This window comes from Rhopalosiphum maidis, chromosome 3, assembly GCF_003676215.2.
Source record: "Rhopalosiphum maidis isolate BTI-1 chromosome 3, ASM367621v3, whole genome shotgun sequence".
NCBI classification, from domain to species: Eukaryota; Metazoa; Arthropoda; class Insecta; order Hemiptera; family Aphididae; genus Rhopalosiphum; species Rhopalosiphum maidis.
The window spans coordinates 28,471,406-28,494,332 of NC_040879.1; the positions used below are offsets into that span (position 1 = coordinate 28,471,406).

At 25.2% G+C, this 22,927-nt stretch overlaps 2 protein-coding genes across 2 annotated transcripts in view; both read right to left on the reverse strand.

Annotated features, from left to right (window-relative positions):
* The window catches only part of LOC113556534, a 35,642-nt gene extending 34,849 nt beyond the window's left edge, over positions 1-793 (reverse strand). Inside the window, exon 1 of the mRNA XM_026961542.1 lies at positions 356-793. The gene's annotated coding sequence lies outside the window, so the exon portion shown is untranslated. The remainder of the gene's footprint in view (positions 1-355) is intronic.
* A 9,165-nt stretch (positions 794-9,958) lies between these two features.
* LOC113558649 lies at positions 9,959-19,430 on the reverse strand. Its single transcript, XM_026964142.1, has 4 exons — positions 19,367-19,430; positions 14,735-14,852; positions 10,398-10,497; positions 9,959-10,251 (listed from the first exon to the last, which is right to left on the reverse strand). Exons 2-4 carry the CDS (start codon positions 14,841-14,843, stop codon positions 10,086-10,088), a joined length of 375 nt encoding a protein of 124 aa, XP_026819943.1. The 5' UTR covers positions 14,844-14,852; positions 19,367-19,430; the 3' UTR covers positions 9,959-10,085.
* Between the last annotated feature and the right edge of the window lie 3,497 nt (positions 19,431-22,927).

Genomic DNA, 22,927 nt, shown 5'->3' on the forward strand with positions numbered 1-22,927 from the left:
TTGGCATGGAAATTCGAAACGCAACGCTCTTGGTGCGGAAAAACTTTTCCAAATTTCACAAAAAAAAAAAACCTAAGAGGAGGTAATTTGTATATTAAGAAATAAATAGTTAAAGTTTACGTTCTACCATAATATTAAAATTCTTGTTATTTTTTTCCTATATTTTATAATAATCTATTGTGTATAATCGTATTGTAGCGATGATATCGATATTTTATGTCCGATATCGAGATACTATTATAAATTTATAATTATCAAATATATGTATTATGCTGTATATATAGGTGTATCATGGTTTTCACTTATAATCTTGATGGTATTATTCTAAATTATTTCAAAACATTTTTCGACTTACTAATCATACGAATATACGATAAAGCAGGCACACGCGTGAGTGGTGGCAACAGAACAGCTGCAGTAGAACGGCTCGACGTCTTCTGTGGAATTGTCCACTCTATCAGGTATGTGGTGCTCGAAGTTTAAATTCGAAAATCAGCTGTTAATCTCCCGCGGTCGTCTTTGATCGGTGTACGGGTGACGGGTTGTTACATTTTTCTCGCCGACAAGTACATAGTTCCCGGGGAATTATATTAAATAAATAATTCGCCACAATTTTACGGCGGTACACGCGGACGTACAATATTATAATATTTTAACTAAATAATAATTTTTAAACAACATTAACAACGATGGCGATGATAACAGCTACAACAACAATAATAATGGGTTGGGTATAACAACTTACTGGCCGTATTACACGTCGCTGGTACACTGCTGGCAAACGGTGTGGTTACAGAGTAGGCCAGCAAGCTCTCTCTCCACGGCGGCGGCGGCGGTGGAAAAAAACCATACACACGACAACAAAACAAAACCCGTCCGATGGTGGGGCAGCCGAACGAATACACGTAACCAACAACATACACACACGCGCGGGCGCCCGCGCTCTGCGTCGGCCGTCAGAGTAGAGGTATATAGGTATACGTAATACCTGTGCGTACAACATACAATAATAATAATAATCTTATACCACGGTACGTACCTATAAAGTATCTATACCGCGGTGCGTTCGATATTATATTATTATATTTTAAAAATGCACGTCACGTGTATACCTCTCTATACGTCGTATACCTATTAATTTTGTTATAGAGGAATTAATAGGTACGCACATTACCGTATCAGTACCTATCCGTACACGACTGTTATGATGTTTTAAGTTTATAACGTGCGCGCACCTGCAGTAAGTAAATAAACCACCCGTGTAATATTATCGTGACGTCGTCGTATGCATACGTTTATGATAATATTATATGGCGAGGCAATATCGCGTGGTGGTTAAAATGATATAATAACAATATTATTACAGTATAAATATTCAATTTTGTACACACACGAAACGCGCGTAATATTACCTACGCGAGAATCATCTCTTTGGTAAGAGTGGGGCGACTGCGACTGCGGCGGCGGCGGTGGCGGTGGGATTCGTGTGAATCGTATTACCCGATACTTTTTTCTCTTCTTTCTTCTCTCGTCGTCGTCGTCGTCGTCGTTAATAATTTTATTCGGACGGCGGACGGCCACGGAAGACTGCCGACGTTGCCACCGCCGCCGTCGGGTGGACGACGTATCCCGTCTGCGGTGTACCTACGCGCGTACAGTATCGCGTGCACCGTACGACGTGCGGCGTGGCCGGCCGAACGTGACGGGAACGCCACGGACCGGCGCGCCGCCGGCGCACCTTTAGTCCTATGCCCTTTACAATCTGTATAAATATCATCAAACACGGTAAACCTCGCGGTCTATACCTGCAGCGACCGGGCCGGGTTAACAAAGTTATCGTCGATTATCGCGCCGGACGGGAGGACCGTCATATTATCGATGTCACGTCGTAATCGAACATAATAATATTACGGTGTATCATATACTTTTGAATAGGTACATGTTATATTATCATGTTGTAGAGAGAGGAGTATATACGCACTGTGTACGCGTTCGCGTTGTTATTAGTGTTATTACTTATTGCTAATTACTCAGTATGTATACCTATCGATATTTCTAATCGTACCTACCTATTGTCTATATTAATATTATGGCGACGAGTGATCACACACACACATTATTATATAGTGACGTGAGACGGTCACAGCGGTTCTCCGCCCCGCCAGTTCCGGTTACCGCCACATGCCGTCGGCGCGGCGGCATAACAACTTGCGAAGACGGCAAGTGAATATAATATGTACCTACCTATATAATAGGAGTACACTAGCTGGTAGGTAGTGAGTAATATGATACTATTATAATAATATTATGCACACTGCACCAGCTGCAGTAGGGCCCGGTGTTGAAATTCGTAGTGTTATAATAATATTACGACTTAAATATACATAAATATACATATATATATAGGTATTAGGTACGAATATTTTTTTTTATTTAATTGTACGCATATAAGTACTCGCGTCGTAGGCAAATACGATTGATTATTAATCGCGAAGGCGTAAAGACAAAATGTGTGTTTTATTTTTATCACCAATATCAATAAATATTTCGTACTGCTATCGGGTTCGATGTTTTAAATGTTATTTGTATTCGTTCACTTAATCGAATATAATTTCGAACGAGTGTATGTCTAAGGATTTCATGAACCACCGAGATTATTACTTTTAAAATTTCTCGTATTTGAATAATACGAATTCCAATAATTTTGTGTCATTGAACTTGAATAAACTCGGTGTAAAAAGTTTTTATACATATATTAAGACAGTCCCTTGTCGCTAGACATACTATAAATTGGGTATATTTAATTTGGACCTACAAGATGTTGGAATAATATTATCCACATATTACGCATTTTACAATCGCATCGAAAACCTGTTTTCATGTCTTCGTTCGGTTCTTCATCACGATTTTGTTGTTGACCTACGTTATATATTTTTTAGTTTTTTTTTACCCATCATCAATACAGGTGATACATATATAATAGATGTGATAATTAATAAATTGTAGAAAATATTAAAATAACACTATTTGTTGGTAACTAACTATTTGGTATTACTGTATTAGGTACTGCATCTATTTTCACTTTTTAAGTATAATTGTGTACAAAATTTAAAGAAGGTAGATATTATGCAATATTATAAAACATTTCATATGCAGATGTATATTTATAGTATATTTAATATAGATACATTAACTTCATAAATTAGTTTTAGAATAATGAGACTTCTAAAAATATTAAAGCAAATTATTTTTTCTGATTTCATCATAAGGTGTAACAATCACTTACACTAATAATAAATTATAATATATGGTATACCCAATTATTAAATATGTATTATGACAAAATTCATAAATAATTCGTAATAACTACTGCAATTTGTTTGTGAGTTGCAGCCTTCTAGGATTAGCTAAAACTTTATGGTAAATAAAATGTCAATATGATATACTTAAATTTTATAAAATATGTAAAATATTAACTTAATTCAAAGAAATATAACAAAGACATAAAACACAATATTAATTATGTATATTAATGTGTTAGGTACGTCTGTACTTAAAATTGTATAATATAAGTTAAAATAGTTAGGTGCACGTTATCGTAAACAATTATGTTGATAAAATCTTTATAAGTAAGTACGCATATATATATATAATATAAGATATATTACATATCTATAAAGGTATTTGTGAATATATATTTGAACATTTATTTTCAGGTTCTTTAAATTTAATAAAAGTATACAATAACTTTTTTTTTTCTAAAGTAATGTTAAAGTAATTTTTAAAAGTATTTTAAGTACCATTATATGTTTTAGAATATACATTGTATTACCCAATAATATAAATTTACCCAGCATTCAAATGGGCAAATGTAAGTTCCTACACGAGACCTACGAGGTAAAAAAATACATATGTTATTAGTTGCTACACAATATAATAAGGTATATATGCTGTAAGTTCCTACACGGTAAAAAATAGGTACAAATTATGTAAGTTCTTACACGGTAAAAAAAGGTATATATGTATAAGTCCCTATACTACACATATTTTTATTTAACAATTGTAAAAATACTATAATTTATAAGTTGTCAATCTGTTGAGTGATGATATTGTCATATATTTTAATATAATAAAAAATCAAAAAAAAAAAAAAAATTGACATGGTTTATTTTGGGAACTTAAATGTTTAAAATAATTATATTGGTTAATTTTGTTTGCTAAGTGCTCTAAAATATTTTCACTTATACAATTTTCTTTTTCGGCATACTTTTGACTGATTTTTGTTTTAGTGTGACTATTTGCAGTTCTTATTTTTATGATGTGTATTTACTTGAAAAAGTTTGACAATTGCAATAACTTCTATTGAAATATTATATTAAAATGTATAAAAATGAAATATACAATGATATTTTTATTTTTTGAAAACAGTATAATCAGTTTAATAACTTATAATAGTATAATACTATATAAAATGTAGTAAATTTTTTAAATACGTGCCTGCTTGTCGTACCTGTATTCCGCCGTGTAGAAACCAATATACGTATACCTTTTCTTTAACATTTAGGAACTTGCACATTACATATATAGGAATTTACGTATGTAAGTTTTTACCTACTACTCTCGTGTAGGAACTTACGATTCTCCATATAAATCCTATTCATAAGATCCTAAAAAAACTATACATACTTGGTATTTTTAATTGTAACGCAATAATATAATCTATCCATATAATAGGGTCAATAGAGATAATGATATAATTTAAAATAAAACATATATTTTTATACAATAAATTAATTATTTGAATGATTTTTTTTTAATTATTGTTTTCTACGCGTACATGTAAATAATAAATATTGTAAAAGTATAAATTAATATTAAAATAATTGAATTAATTAAAAATTACACCAAGAACGTAATCAATACGCATAAAATAAATTAAAACATATCACGTTATACTTATAAGTTGTAAGCTATAACTTATTATGTTGCATCTTGCATCTTGTAAGACTCAAGTGTGAGAGTGTGACACTGACACATGAGTATAAAATAGCTACACGTTTGAAGATATCTATTGTTTAACCTTATTACATTATAAAGATATTGTCGTACTGAATACTGATGCGGTTTTGCAGTATGGTATTATTAGGTATACACTTAACACCATTATTTGAGAACAAAATGTATATTTTATTATTTTATATTATTTTGTAGCTAGGTAATAAAATTATAAAATACATAGATGGAAAATGAGAGAACATACGTTCAGTGTTATTGGTAAACTGCCGCCATAATTATTAGTCTAAGAAAATACTATAATACTATGACTATAAATTGTCAAACTGATGATATGAAAATAATATCATTTAGAGGAATATAATAGTGTAGAGTAAGTGAAGAAATAATATAACCACATAGTAAATAAATTATTATTATATTAAAATGTATGACAGTATTATATGATACAATTGATGTTAGATTGATAACTTATAAATTATATATAATAATATACGCTGTGTACAGGAACTTACGTATGTATCTATTTTTTTTCTGTGTAAAAACTTATATATAAAATTAAATATATAACTTATTATATTGTGTAGCAACCAATGACATATGTACTTTTTTCACCTGCTATAGTCTCGTATGGGACCTTACATTCGCCCAAGAAAAACAAGCCTTTTTTATGTTTCAATTTTGTAACCACACTATTTGACTTTATTCCAATTTTTTTTTACAAAGATGTTCCAAATACATTCTAAGTGTCACCACTTTACCGGTTTTTCTTTTTTTTTTGTTTGAGGAAGGGGAGAAAGAGGTTTGTTATTAAAAGTTACAGTTTTTTAGCGTGTCATTTAAATAATTTTACGATTTTTTGTTTATTAAGTACCATTTTTAATAAAATAATAACAAATAATAATGGAAATATTTTATTTAAATACCGTTTCAAATAATCATTTATACTTTCAAAGGAGTTTACAGGATTGTATTTACGGATTATTATTATTTATATTAATACTAATTCCTAGCTGTTTTATTTTTTAATGAAATCGGTGTGATTTACAAGGCGTATTTATAACAAAAATAAACTTAAGCAAATCTAAGTAATTATAGCTAATAATTATTGTAAAGTTCATAAGATTAACACAAAGTGAAAAAATTTAATTTAATTTATTTATCTACCTAGAATTTATCAGATAAAAGACGAAAAATAATTATTTTATTACTATTATTATATAATATATATTTTAATATATACTATATATACATTATACTACTGCTTATTTCTCCAAATACCTAGTGGCTACAGCTTTTCTTTTTTTTTGTCTGAGGAAGGGAAGAAAGGGGTTTGTTATTAAAGGTTACAGTTTTTTAGCGTGTCATTTAAACGATTTTACGATTTTTTTTCACAAGTTAGTACCAAATGACCCAACGAGTAGATCATTCTTATTATTTCCAATTTAATTGTATTTGTCATTTAAGTTATAAATATCATAAATTAAATTTATTTATAAAAAATATTATACATTACATGACTAGGCTTTAAATAGTTTAATTTTAATTAGAAAACCAATTTATATACGAATGGGTTATTTAACACACGAGCAAAGTTGGGTTATTCAGCTAGTATAATATACGAGTAGGTATGTAGGTTTAGTTATTAGTATTTTATAATCAGACATCCATTTAGGTAAATAATTTAAAGAATTATCGAGAACTAAAAAATAGGTAGGTGAGTTACCCTAGCATTCTTAAGAAAAAATGTTCTAAGAAAAATTATATCATTTGTTTAATAACTATTCGTAATTACACATTTGGAATTCGTAACTCAATCTTCAACGGGGCAAAGTTGCTAGAAAAATTAACTTTGTTCTAAATCAGTACAATTTATTAATTGAATAGTAATTTAAATAAAAACTTTTCAATAATTAATTAATTTTTAGTGTTAAAATTAATTAGTGATCTTTGTAAAATTCGTGGTTTCCAAAAAGTACTAATTTATATTATTTATTCTGTTAAATTGTCAACTATATTAATATATTAAGATAATATTACAATATTAGGTATTAATACTAGACTATTGTATATTATTGATAAAAATAATTCAGTAATTAATAGTACCTACAATCATATTATTTTGGTTTTAACTTCATACTCATCTTTTTTTGTTTTACCGAATTTTATTTTCCACGAGACAGACATTTAATTTAGAACACGAGAACAAAAAAAGTTCAAACTATGTAAAAATAATAATATATAAAAAACCTAAAGATTTTTTCTGGAGAATAATATAATAATATTTGGATTTTAATTGTAATATTTTACATTATTGTTTTTTTTCACGTACATTTTTATTTAAAACAAAAACAAATTTTAATACTTAACACATAAAAACTTTGTTAATTTTTGGATTTTTTCAATTATTCAAAATATTATAGTTTTAAGTTTAAAATTGCTTTCCTAAATAAATAAATATCTTGGATAGTATATTTTGGTTTGGTGTCTACGATATGTATTTCTGTATAGTATTCCTCAATATTATACAAAATATATAATAATTAATTTATTTTTACTAATAAAATTGTCGTCTCTGTCATACTCTGGCACATATGAAACTTCATCCCTTTTATGGAATTCGATACACGTTCTCTTGAGAAAATAAAATTACGCTTAAACCCTAGAAGATCTCGAATGATGGTTCATGTGACGTGTTTAAGCTAAGATTATAGCTTACGTTCACGGTCTAATTATTCTTTGCTATTTATTTGAGTCTCTTCTTTGTTATATACCTACAGTAAAGGATTTTATTGAAAAGATTAAAGCAAAGTATGGGAATGAATATCAAACATAATTTCAATAATAATACGATTTTTTCACAGGTACATACTATAATTGATTCAGTGCGATATTTTATTGTATATAAAAAGCTTAGGGTATATATCATGGTAAATTTGTTAATATTTATGTTACATAATATGTAAATAACTTGAGTTTTGTTTTTGTAAAAGAAAAATGAATTTCAAATTTATGTCCAGAATTTATTTAATATTCTAATATTTAAAATCTATAATGTGTATTAACAATCTATACAATTTCGATTATAAGATAGTATACGATATACTAATAGTAGTTTCGATATTTTCTACTTTATTATTATTATTCAAATGCCACAGAAAATATAACAATTCAAGAAGTAAACAACGGAGCGTCTAAATAGGAACAAACACACTGACAGTTAAAATCTTCGTTTCACTAAATCTCTAGGATAATATTATGACGAGGCCAAGGCGAGAGGAGCACACACAACATTGCGGTATTACTATATTAGGTATATAATACAGCGATTGAAGGCGGCGCGACGTTTCGTTGTCATTTGCAGATCCTGATAGCCACGTGGATAAAATTAACCTACCTCCCAACGGGAAAATATTTAGTCTTAATAGTCTTATGCAAACTTATAGTATAGGTTAGAGTTAGACTGCTGGATGAATGTACGGATGAGATATGATAATCAGTTGCACAGATTAATGTGTTTAGGATTTTGGAAAAAAATGATTTAATAGGTATGATATTTATGACATGCCATCGAGTATTTTTACGGCATCATTTTAAAAATAATATTGAGTGGGTATTATAATTGTCCATATGTAAAATAACTGTTAAAATAATTGTAATATTAAATTATAGAATTTAATGATTACAAAAAGACACGAAACACGTTAAATTAGATTGTGCATTACTGTTATGCATGTAAAACAACATTGTAACTACTGTAATGAGCTGAAAAATGTAAATTTATGTAAAATAAAAATAATAAAAAGAAAACGCTGAAGAGATCGCACTTGACTCAAAAAATAAGAATATTGTATCAATAATCAATATAATATTATATACTTAACATCTTGTGGTTATTATAATATTTTATTTTAAAAATGGTGCTAAATAATACTTATAATTGTGTAATTAATTTTTACTTTGGTAATTTTAAAATTATACAATACTCTATATCTCTATAACATTTTAGTAGATAATGCATGGGGTACGGAAGTCTTGAAAATATTTAAAGAAATAATGATATTTATGTTATGTTTTTATTGTGATTACATCATTTAAAAATAAAAAGTTTTACACTATTATATTAATATCAATTAAGCCTTTTGATGAATATAAATTATGTTTAAATTACATTCAACAAGACTTCACCATTCAAATCATTCAATAAAATGTAACATTATACATTAAATTTACTGAATTGTATGGATTATATCTTGGTTATGTAATATATTTATACCTAGATACCTATCTTTATTATTAATAATTATATTTCATATTTAGAATCAACTTTCAGAATCTATTGTGTAAACTGTAATAATTACTAAAATATACTTGCATATTATGAAATGTATGATTACTCTATATAATCAATAAACTAAAGTAATTTTGCTAATTTGGTGTAATTTAAATTCTGAAAATATTATAACCTTTAGCTAGAAATTCTATGTAGTAGATTAAGCTTTGATCAGAAAAAGTTTTTGAAAACAGTTTTTATTCATATTTTTCAATTAGCGTTTGTGAAACTATATGTTTACGATATTATCTAAATATTGCGACGGCCTACATTAATTTCAAACTTTTAATAAACTATGAACCTATTAAATAATTTTATTAAAAAAAAAAAAGACTGACATATACTAATAATAATAATAATAATAGTAATAAAAAAAAACATAACTAATAAATTATATGATTTATTTTAAAAAACTTTAGTAAGAATTGGAGGTTGAAAAATGATTTTTTATGAATGATGTTGAAAAAATGAAACAAGTTGTTAATATTATATATAATACTAACAATAGTATAGTAATAATAATATAACCATAAAAGCCGAGTAACTTTTATGAAAAAACAATCAATTGTAGACTATCAGGTATTAGTTTTATTGTAAAGAAAACACAATAAATGACAAACAAATATAATTAATGTATTTATTACACCGTTAAAATCGAAGCAAAAAGACATTCTTTGTTTTGGCAGAATGAGTTAATCTCGAAACAATTTTTAAATTAATCATAAGAATTCTAACTTATTTACTTTCCCCACCTCTGAAAGATTCCCATTCTTTGACATTTGCAATTCGCTCCCCAAAGATTGCAACGACATGAACTACTGTTACAGCAGTACTTGCGTCTGTGATCGCAGTTTCCTCCTCTTGGTACACAATATCTACGAAATATTTTATGAGTTGACGGTTTCCTTATTCAACAAAAAATAGATAAAACAGAAAATATTAACTATTATATTATTTCCATAAAAAATGCTTTTCAATTGCGTGTAACAAATTAATTCGATGAAGAAATTGTGTCTTAATAATTAAAGTTTCACTGTATGGTGGTTCTTACCGTTTTTGTATATCAGGAAAAGCTAATACCAATCCTTCGTCTTCCATATCCTTATTCATGTAATCTTCAATGTCTGTAAATAGTGCAACTTCATTTTCTTCTAAAACAAAAATTAAAGTTTATCTATACATCATGATTTCCATATTTTTAAAATACATTTTACTATAATAACATATTTAATAAAATATAGAGTTATTACAATTTTATTTTCAATCATTTTTAAGTAGAACAATCTAAGAAATCATAAAATAATAATTGTAATATTCTCATAAATTATATGTCTTATTTGTATACGTCAATTTTATATATATTACAGTTCAAGTGTCGAAATCAGATTGTTTATGAAATACCTAAGTAATATACTATGAAATAACTAAAACGTGTAGGTGGTAATGAATTTAATTTATATCTTAACTACTAATTATTTTATACATTATCTAGCATCACTTATTCACTTCGTTAATGTTTTGTTCTCGTTTGTAACCGTTCAAATTGTGCAAAATATGATCACCGATAACGCTCGGTCGTCCGAGCGACATCTTATCTTCCGTCTCGGTTAGATCTACTCGAATCAAATATAATAACTAGTGCTCAGCTCCAATATACAATATTCGTGTACATATTTTATCATGTTATTAAAAGATAATCGTTTAGCAATAGCATTGATTTTATATAACCAATGGTAATAGTTTTACAGTCATACGTGTTCACTGTGCTTGTAGAAAAAAATGAATAGTGTAAAACTCTAAATAATATCCACAATATTCTTCCGTGTACAAAAAAGTATTAATTATATTTAAAATTAAAAAAAAATATATTATAAATTATAACTTATTTTGAATTTAAATGTAATTTATATTTTAATAACGGAAATCAAACTAAAAATTATATAGAATAACTAAATATTGTACGGAATAACTAGTTAAAATATAATTTTCATGTATTATTCCATACTTTAACTAACATTTATAGGTAATTTTAATTCATAAACTACCTAGTTAATTTATAAAATAACAGGATTAAACACTTCAACTGTAACATATATGCTATTTGTATCATTTAATTTTAACTTATAAATATTGTTTTCCTTGGAATTAAACAGTTTGATTTTCGGATTATATTTTTTCTTTTATCATATTTGATCTAAAAAAATATTAATAATTATCGACGTCCGAACTTGAAAACGTTTAGTCAAGTGTTTATATTGATTACATGGTCAAAATCATACATTGAAAATAATTTACTAATAAATTCTGTTTGTTGAAACTTTTTTTGACTAACTTATTTTATTTAAAAACTACAATATTCTGTAAAAATAAATTAACCAATAAACCATAATATTATATTATGTTGTATCATATCAAACAATGAAATTATTAACATGTATTATATTTATTAACAATATGATATTCTGATATTCAGGTATATTGTATTCCTATTACCTGCATGGCTACACACAGAACTATTAAATAATCGAACTGAGTAACTAATTTTACGAAATTATTTTTGTCCTATTCAATAATTGTAAAATCATATTATATTTTTATCAAGGCCACAACAACCAAGGGTGCTAAGGAAGGCGTATTAGTAAGATTTATGTGACCTTTTTTTATGGATCGTATAAATTGATTTCGAAATTGAATTTTCATAAAATATTTAATAATAATAATTTATTGTAAAGAAGAATTTACAATAGATGATTACTACGCCCTTTATGAGCAAAATGTACAGTTATATAAGCTATATAACTATTAATATATCATGGTAATAGATGAATATGATTGTCTTCTCAAATGTTGTGTAGTATTTAAACAATATAATTTCTTACAGTAATGTGAGAATACATTTTATTTGCGATAATTTTGTCTTCATATAATACTTATACGAGTGGATTTGCCTTTATAGTGCTGTTCGACGTGGTGAGTAAACTCAGTGGCGGCATCTGGGGGGTGCATGAGGGTGCAGTTTCACCCACGAAAATTTATCTAGGGCGGCAAAAGTATCATTTTGTATCCACAGACAGCAGTCAAAAATATTATACTAATTTAATTATAAAATACAGTTTTACATTAAGATTTTTTAGATTCTGAACAGAGTGATGAATGTATTGATTTTACAATGATGTGTGTTTTTTTTTATTTTTGTGTCTGTCATCACGTTTTGGAGTAGTAATAATGCTTCGATTTTTGACTTTAGGGGGTTAAAAGTAAAAAATTTCCAGTAGTTTTCAAAAGCGTCAAGAAAACCCGGAAAAAATAACAACATTTTTACGCATAACCACTTTTTGACAAAATAGATTTTTAAACTTTGCTGTAACTCAAAAACGAATTATTGTAAATACTTGAAATTTTCACCAAATGTTTATACTATAGTTATCTATTTACGATTAAATTTTCAAAATATTTTGACCTTTTTAAGCTACTTATAGACAATTGAAATTTTCGACTTTTCTAAGTTTTTTTTCTTAAAATGCCGATAAAAAAAATTTAACTTTCCAAAAAATCTTTAAAATTGAATACAAGGTTTATTATAAGTTGTTCTTATCGTAGTAAAAAAAAAAATCAAAAATCGTTAGTCATAATTTTTGTTTATAAGCATTTAAAGTTCAAATGTTTACAAAACTTATTAAAATCGTGAAAATTTGCTAGGAATTTTGAAGTTTAAAATTCATAAAATTTTTGTGATTTATACTTAAGGTTCAAAAATTCAATACAAAGTTATCCATAAGTTTTCCTTCAAGTAACTGTAAAAAAAAATTCCAGCGTCTATATTGACAACATTTTATGAGCGTATGAAATTTAATTTTTTATGAAATCGCGTAAAATAACGATATATTACAATTTAAATTCAAGTAATAATATAATATATCCAACTAATTATCATTGACTGACAAATCATCTCCGTTCAGAATCGTTTTTCGTATACAATGATACCCGTCATTGCATTCAAATTTAACACATCCATTATAGTGACCAGTGACCTACTCTCTATCTCTACTATACAGCAGAGCGATACCCACTTGCTCACTTTTTTTTTATTACTTTTGTTAAAGCAGCAGTTAAATATTAGATGGTGTGGGGAAACACCCGCACAGATTTTTAAATCACCATAAATGTTTGCACCCACATGAGTTTCTACCAAGTGCCGCTTATGAGTAAACTATCATAATAATTATCGTGTCTAAGAAACGCAAATATGAAGAAGAAAATAAAGAATTCAAATTAGACTCTCAGTCACAAAATAATTCTATTTAAAAATTAAAAACACGTTCAAGTTTAAAAATATAATAACATAAAATAGTATATTGAAATCACAATATAAATACTGTTTTTTTTCTGTAGATGTTTGCTATGAATTGTAACTTAATGTATTAAATAAATATTATATTATTATTTTTCACGGGTTTCTAATGAATATATAAAACGTGTAAGTCTTTGTATAATACTGTTATTATGTTTTATAATAATAATATTTATTTATATAGTTTAAAATTTTGATAAATCGATGTGTTTAGTAAATTACATAGTGATGGTGTTATTGTTTATTATTATTGATATTCATTATGAATTAGGTACGATTAATTATTATAAGTTTTGAATACAGATATGATAAAATATGTATCTTTGGTTATTAATTGTTATACATTTTTAATAATTGTATTTTATGAAGATTATTTTGGTGTTCGTTTAACGAGGTAGGTTATTAATATTGAAGTTTGAATATCATATGCAAACAATATTTGTGCATTCCGTTTTATAATTTATCTGAAATTGCCGAACACAAACTCTTTTAGTCAAGACAATTTATAAGTAAAGTGTATACTTATACATTATAATATAATAATTGTTAAGGTATAACATTTTATATTTATTTCTTAAAATGTAAATTAAATCGCATTCGTATACATTTTTGTAAAAACAAATCGCTAAAAAAATATTATACATAGCACGATATCAGTATAATAAATATTTAAAATATTAAAATCGACAATTAGCTTAGCTAATTTTTTTAGTAATAAAAATAATAATAATAATATTTTCACTTGACGATATTCGATTAAGGATTTTCTATTTTGCATACACTTTAAAATGTATATAACCCATTTTAAAGATAATAGCCTTGTCGTCGAAGATAGCACTGTTATTATTATTATTTTTTATATATCTAGTAAAAATATACTAAAACTATTAATTTATAAAATAAAGCTTTTTTATTAAAATGTTTGGCCTTAGCTAAGTAAACTTATTATAGCATTGTTGTTAGATTAGAGATTACTAATTAAATGTTTTTGAACCATTTGTCTAAACTAATTTAAAAAAATTTAATTCTATACTTACCATACGAATCTTTATCGGAGTAGTTATCTAGAGGCGATGCAGTTGACTTCATTTGCAGCACAATGAAAGATATATGGAAAACCATAAAAATGGTAATGAAGAACTTCATTTTTAATTTCTAGGATTAAAAAGTTAAAATATTTTTAGTAAATTTGTAAAATAGAAATAGAGCATAAATATATTGCATAAATAATATATGTCTGTATATATATTCAGTAAACATTAAAAGTCACATTGCAAATAAAAAAATATATATTTATTTACATTAAAATTATAAAAAAATGTGAATATAGATTAGGATTGGTAGTTTTTAATATGGTTTATTCAACGTAGTTTTTAAATAAGTTACAGGCTTTTATTAATGTTCTGTTCATTTTACGAAAGTTATACCATTACGAATGTTATTTAAATGTCTGTTAATATCCACAGCTATTAAATGTTATTATCAAAGTCATAACGTAATGAAATCACCTAGTCACATAGCAGTTACCTACTGCATATTATTTTCATTTGAGTCTTTAATGTTTTTTTCTTCGTTAACGTGTGGTTTCGACAACAAACAAATAACATATAAATAAAGCTATACGTAATACATTCCGTTTTATTGTACATGACATTATAGACAGAAGCCAGTAGGTACTATTAAATATCATACAAAACAATTATTTCATAGGAGTGCATTCATTTAGGTAATATTATATTATATTCAAAAGGTTTTATTTTTTATTTTTTATTACCGATTTGTCGTAATAACACGTACATTAAAATTAAAATAATATACTGTTTAGGTGGTAACCTAGAGCAGTTAGTAGTTATTTATGAAATTCATCTTAAAACACATTCCAGTGTTTCGCATTACATTAAAACAATAGCTATCGTTAACGTAATAATGTGTTTACATAATGACCGATAATGTATGTTTGGAGTGTATTCTTATGGGTACAACAAAACGTTGCACCTACCAGCTATTATTCGAAAACCTTATAGTTATTCATATTAGTTAACCATAGAATAATATGTTGGCAAATATCTATAGGAAGAAATATAACTTTCAGTTTTCCACGGTCAGCGTGAATTCTTGGACGAATCGACTGAATAGTATATGTTCGAAAAATATTAGCTAGTTAGATGTACTGACTTCTACTATGCATTTTGTTATTCAATTTAGATCAGAAACCAAACTAAAGAATTAAAATATTGTTGATAATAAAAATACTTAGATATATATTTGAAATTCGATTTTATTAATTTCTTAATGTACCTATACAGTTTTCTTATTGTCTACTATTTTGAAATAATCTCATAATACAACGAAACTCGAAAATATTCGAAATACCTATCTGTCATATCTATTCTGTAATTGTTTTTTTTTTATATTATCAGTCGGTACTAGGAAGTAATATAAAATTATTAATTCTGTGTTTATAATAATAAGTAAAAAATTATGAATAAATGACAAGTAAAATAATTGGTTCGTAATTTATAACAATTCATGCCCAAGAAATTAATTAATATGACTTTATTTAATTCGAATTAAATCACGTTTGTGTTGTATTTTAACAAATTATATTAAATTTATTTGTACAAGTTCACAAAATAATGTATCACTATCACATTCGTACAATCTTTTTATTAATATTGTTTTTAGTTTGCAATAAATCAATTAATAATAATTAATTTAAGTATGGACTCTCGCTACATTTGTCAAATATTTTACATTATTATTATTCAATAAAACGCAATTATATAGGTACTGTACTTGTATTTTGTTTTGATATTGTTGAGGCAAAGGATACTTTTAAATAAACACTAGTTGTAGTATTTAGAATTTAATTGTTATTAATCTAATATAGGTTATTGATTAAAATATATATTTAATATATAATTTTTATTAAAATAAAAACCCACGTTCCAATAATATTTAAAAAACAAATATTTATCAACTAAATAAACACTGGCTGAATCAAAACCCTGACCAATGTCTATCTCCATTAGAATAAAATTCATCTTTGCCGACTATGTTTACACTATTATAAAATTAAATATTTCTCAACCATACTGACATATTTATTAGCCATTTATTTATTTTTATACATTCTATATTAATTCAAATAAATGAAATATGTAGTAAATCTATCTCAAAACAAGGATCAGTGATGCCGATGAATATTAAAAATAAATAAATAATAATTGAATTATGTTTAAAAAAATTAGTATTTTATTTGTGCGATTTATATCCAGCATGGCCCATTATGAAATATTAAAGCAATTAAATAACGTATTGTTTTAATTTTAAAAATCGATTATGGTTTGTTTATTAAGCACCATTTTTAATGAAATAACAACAAATAATAATGGAAATATTTTATTTAAATACCGTTTCAAATAATCATTTATACTTTCAAAGGAGTTTACAGGATTGTATTTACGGATTATAATTATTTATATTAATACTAATTCCTAGCTGTTTTATTTTTTAATTAAATCGGTGTGATTTACAAGGCGTATTTATAACAAAAATAAACTTAAGCAAATCTAAGTAATTATAGCTAATAACTATTGTAAAGCTTGTAAGATTAACACAAAGTGAAAAAATTTAATTTAATTTATTTATCTACCTAGAATTTATCAGATAAAAGACGAAAAATAATTATTTTATTACTATTATTATATAATATATATTTTAATATATACTATATATGCATTATACTACTGCTTATTTTTACAAATACCTAGTGGCTACAGCTTTTCTTTTTTTTTGTTTGAGGAAGGGAAGAAAGGGGTTTGTTATTAAAGGTTACAGTTTTTTAGCGTGTCATTTAAACGATTTTACGATTTTTTTTTCACAAGTTAGTACCAAATGACCCAACGAGTAGATCATTCTTATTATTTCCAATTTAATTGTATTTGTCATTTAAGTTATAAATATCATAAATTAAATTTATTTATAAAAAATATTATACATTACATGACTAGGCTTTAAATAGTTTAATTTTAATAAGAAAACCAATTTATATACGAATGGGTTATTTAACACACGAGCAAAGTTGGGTTATTCAGCTAGTATAATATACGAGTAGGTATGTAGGTTTAGTTATTAGAATTTTATAATCAGACATCCATTTAGGTAAATAATTTAAAGAATTATCGAGAACTAAGAAATAGGTAGGTGAGTTACCCTAGCATTCTTAAGAAAAAATGTTCCAAGAAAAATTATATCATTTGTTTAATAACTATTCGTAATTACACATTTAGAATTCGTAACTCAATCTTCAACGTGGCAAATTTGCTAGAAAAATTAACTTTGTTCTAAATCAGTACAATTTATTAATTGAATAGTAATTTAAATAAAAACTTTTCAGTAATTAATTAATTTTTAGTGTTAAAATTAATTAGTGATCTTTGTAAAATTGGTGGTTTCCCAAAAGTACTAATTTATATTATTTATTCTGTTAAACTGTCAACTATATTAATATATTACGATAATATTACAATATTAGGTATTAATACTAGACTATTGTATATTATTGATAAAAATAATTCAGTAATTAATAGTACCTACAATTATATTATTTTGGTTTTAACTTCATACTCATCTTTTTTTGTTTTACCGAATTTTATTTTCCACGAGACAGACATTTAATTTCGAACACGAGAACAAAAAAAGTTCAAACTATGTAAAAATAATAATATATATTATTCTATAATATATATTTTAATATATACTGTATATACATTATACTACTGCTTATTTCTCCAAATACCTAGTGGCTACAGCTTTTATTTTTCTAATAACAAAAACACAAATACTATACTTCTATACAATTATTTTAAAAACTTAATACAGGTAAGTACTATGTTTCTAACAGTTTATTTATATTAAAAATAATACAATTGATGTATAAAAAATTAAAATATATTTGCATTATAATTCGATAACATAGTTGTGGGAATAATATTTAACAAACAGTAATAATGATAGATAATATATTAAGATGCATAATATGGTGTATATACAGTTTTATTTAAAATTTTTATTAATTTCTAAGGAACGAGCTATTCTTTTTTTTCAAGTATGCTAAATGCTGATGATTGCTTATTAAGTTGATTTAATTATTTTAATACAAAATCTGGTTAGTTTGTAATTTTACATTGTAGTATATTATAACTATTTCTAGATAATTAATGAATTAAACAAATCAAATAAAAAATATTTTTATTGAAACTAATAACAGATGTCAGATGGTTATTTCTGTTATTATTAAATATATTCATTTTTAATTGTTTATTAATTATTTATTTGATAGATATATAGGTTTTTCGTTAAATATATTAATATATCCTAAACAATTTTTTTTTAAACTAAAGAGTAAAAACTTTTAAGTAGTAAACTTACATACAAATACCTTAATATATTAGATGTTAAAAATAATGTACATAGTATAATTTTTAAAATGAGTAAAGTTAGATTATCAATATTATAAATAATATCATAAAAATAAATAAATTAAATAGATAATATAATCTTAATTTCGATACCTATAATAACTATAGTGAATATTAAAAGTATTAGAAGTATATGTTCATTTGATTTTACATCTTATATTGAAAAAATTAAACATAATAACTTACTTTTTAGGAGTGTATAGACGACGTAAAACGAGGGACGTAACAGTACGAAGTATACTAAATGGATTCTGAGCAATATTATGACAGTTCCAGCTTTTATAAGGAAGGACCGATGAGCGTAGGGTGGAAAAATCACCCAACAAGTATTGTAAGCGCAAACTCCTTTTTTGATTCGGGCTTCACATAATAATGATGAACTATATTATATTATTTAGTTTCTTCGTTATTCATAAAATATATACAACAAATTAATCAAATTATAATTCGAACATAAAAATTATATACATATAGGTATTTAAGTATATTGAATGAAATATATAAATTATATATTGTATAATATAATATAATGGAAATAAAATATTTTTGTTATTATTATTATTTTTTTTTCTAAATAAAAATATTAACAATCTATATAAACAATGTATAATGGTTCATTTTGAAAAAAAAGAATATATAAATAAATAATTAAACACATGAGTGTAAAATGAGAGCAAAATCGATAACTACAGCAGTACAGTGCCAATATTATTATTTTGTTATAAAATATAAATATAATTAATAATATCAATATACATAGATACGTGTAAGTTTTTTTGATATTTATAATTTTTTTTTTTACCCCTTTTCACATCTAAAATAGCAGACACTTCAAAAAAGCGGACAAAATGTCGGCGACTAAGAATGTCCGGTAATTAGAGGTTTTCTGTATAAGTTGTCAAATTTTAAAATAAATCACTGAATTCTTTCATTATAGAATTATTCATATTTATTTTTTTCTATTTTATTTATTTTTAATATTATGGATAGTTCAACGAATTTAAATACCGAATATTTAACTCAACCACGCGTTATATTTGTTTTTTAGTAATCAATTAAATATAAAAATTTAAAAATGCAGTGTTTTAATAATTTGTTGAAAATTAATATTAATTTATTTTAAATTATATATTCATTAAATCGTTTTTAAAGATTGTGTTTTGGTTTTTACACATTTCACAATATGTACATTTATATTCAAGAAAAAATAAAAAAATATACAATAAGTAATACATTTATTTAAATTGAGAAAATTATAACGAATTATTTAAATATGACGTTTTAAAGGTCCAAACACTGCATCGGTAGCGGTAAATTATGTCCGACTACAATTTACCACCTCTGTCACTGCAAATCACGAGGACCTTTAGATGTTTGTAACACATTTTTAGACAAATTTGATTTTCAGCCTAACGTTGTTATTAGAAATATTGAATGTATATCAGTTAATTAAAATTGTATTAAATTAAGTTCTCTTTAATATCGGCTTTCAAATATAATTATATTAATATACAACTGAATATTATAATTATTAATAATTAGTTTGTAGTGTGTTTTATAAAAAAAATACAAAAAAATATGTATAGGTTAATTATTAAAATCTAATTTTATTTATTTTGCCTTATAATTTAATTTGAGTTATGCTGTCAAAAAAACTAATTTACATCAATAATCATGATTTTTTTTTCATGAAAGTTTATGAAGAAAATCTATTAAACAATATAATAAACGTAAAGTCAACAATGTCGTTTATTTTCCTAGTTGTCTACGGATAGTTTTTAAGCCGGATGCTAATAATATTATAAAATATTAACAAAGTTAAAGGAGATAATATAAGCACTTTAATACAATAATTTACTTTAGAAGTTTTAACATCATAACAATTTAATGAGTATTACTTTCTTCAATAATTTATAATTAGATTTTCATCTACAAAATTATCAAGTATATAAAATATTAAACTATGGTCTCTGGATTATAAACTTTATTGTGATTGCTAATTTTAAAATCAAGTTTACCATAAGATATTTAATTTGTTAAATTATTTTTTCTTTATTTCAGTCTTTGGTATTACCTACTTTTTATTAATTGAATATGTTTATTAATGTTATAATTAAAATACCTATATTATGACAGTAAATTGTAAGTAAGTAAGTACCTGATTTGCAGTTTTTGTTATGAAATTGGTAATTGAATAGTCAAAAATAAAAATACTATTGATAGACGAAGGAACACTGCTTCAAAAATTGTTTACCCAAACCGCCTCTCCACTGATACATAATGTGTATTATATTATAAAAATGATAATGATAGATTATTATAATCTAAAGTGAATAAAATAATTATCATTTTTATACATTACCGATTTGAATAATTAAACATATTTTTATTTACGACACTAACATTTAAGAAACAGCAGATAGGTAATTGCTAATTTAATACTTTAATAACCGAACCATAAAAGATTAAAATTACTTTAGTTACTTTATTCGCTTTATTGATTATTGCAATGTAGCAATATTGTAAATAAGTATTATTAAAAAAAAAAAAATAATAATAATTTTTATGTACTGTCAATATATTTTCTATGTTTCTTAAGTAAAAAAAATAAAAAATAATTAAGTATTAAAATGATGAATACACATAGTAGTCTGATCGCATTAATTATTCATTCACTAAACATTTAATTAAAAGCGAACTAATAGTCCTTTTAAAACATTATTTAAAAGCTTAGTTAATTTTAGTGAATCCTAAAATTAATCAATTGTTTATGCAGCCAAGTAAAAATATATTGAATAATTATTTTTATTATTGAAATAGCTGATATTACTTTGTTTTGTCGTCCTTTTATTTAATTTTTTTAATTTACTTTTATTTTCATGATTATTGTTTTCGATTATTTATTTTGTCATTATTAATAAATAAATATGCGTTAATAATATTTCGCCTGAAATTTCTAATGTTCTTCAGTTTTTTTTTTATCTTGAATCTTTTTAAATAGAGTATTTTGTTTGTGTTTTCCACGCATTTCTAATGTTATTACATCAAATGAGACGAAAAGATAATTAAAAAAAAAAGATTCCGTTATTTTATATCTTATTCTATGTTATTATACTCAGTTCATACGTTATTATTCCAAAAATCCAAAATGAAATGAACCCAAACTGTATTAGGTACTGAAATATTATAATACTTTATATTTTTCTGATAATAAAATTATTGTTCTTTTTTAAATGACACATACGCCATCTACTGGTTAAAAAATTGGTGCACTTATGGATTATTTAAAGAGCTAAATTCAGATTTTTCTTAGACTTTAATAGAACAATTTCTATCGGATCAATTAATAACTATGAACATTTATGTTTTTATTGAAATCTAATAATTTTTTACAATAGGTTTTAGTTATGCGCCAAGCATATTTTTCAATGTCTTTCAAATTTGTATATACTATACATATATTTGAAAAAAATATTTAAAAATAAAAAAAATTGTATTATATTCAAAAAAATTTAAATGATTCCCGCTACAACGTGGCCCTTATTCTAGTGCATTATTGTAGCGCAATTGATAAGTTAATAATATGAAATCAAATTCGTTTATGGTCGCCGGCGGTCATGTGGCATGGTAATAATGATCGACTTTGGGCGCTGGCGGACATAAAAGTACAAAATTTGAACATTGCAGTATGACCGCCGGCTGTCATATAGCGGTTAATGTGTTCAAATATTATTATTTATATGCAAT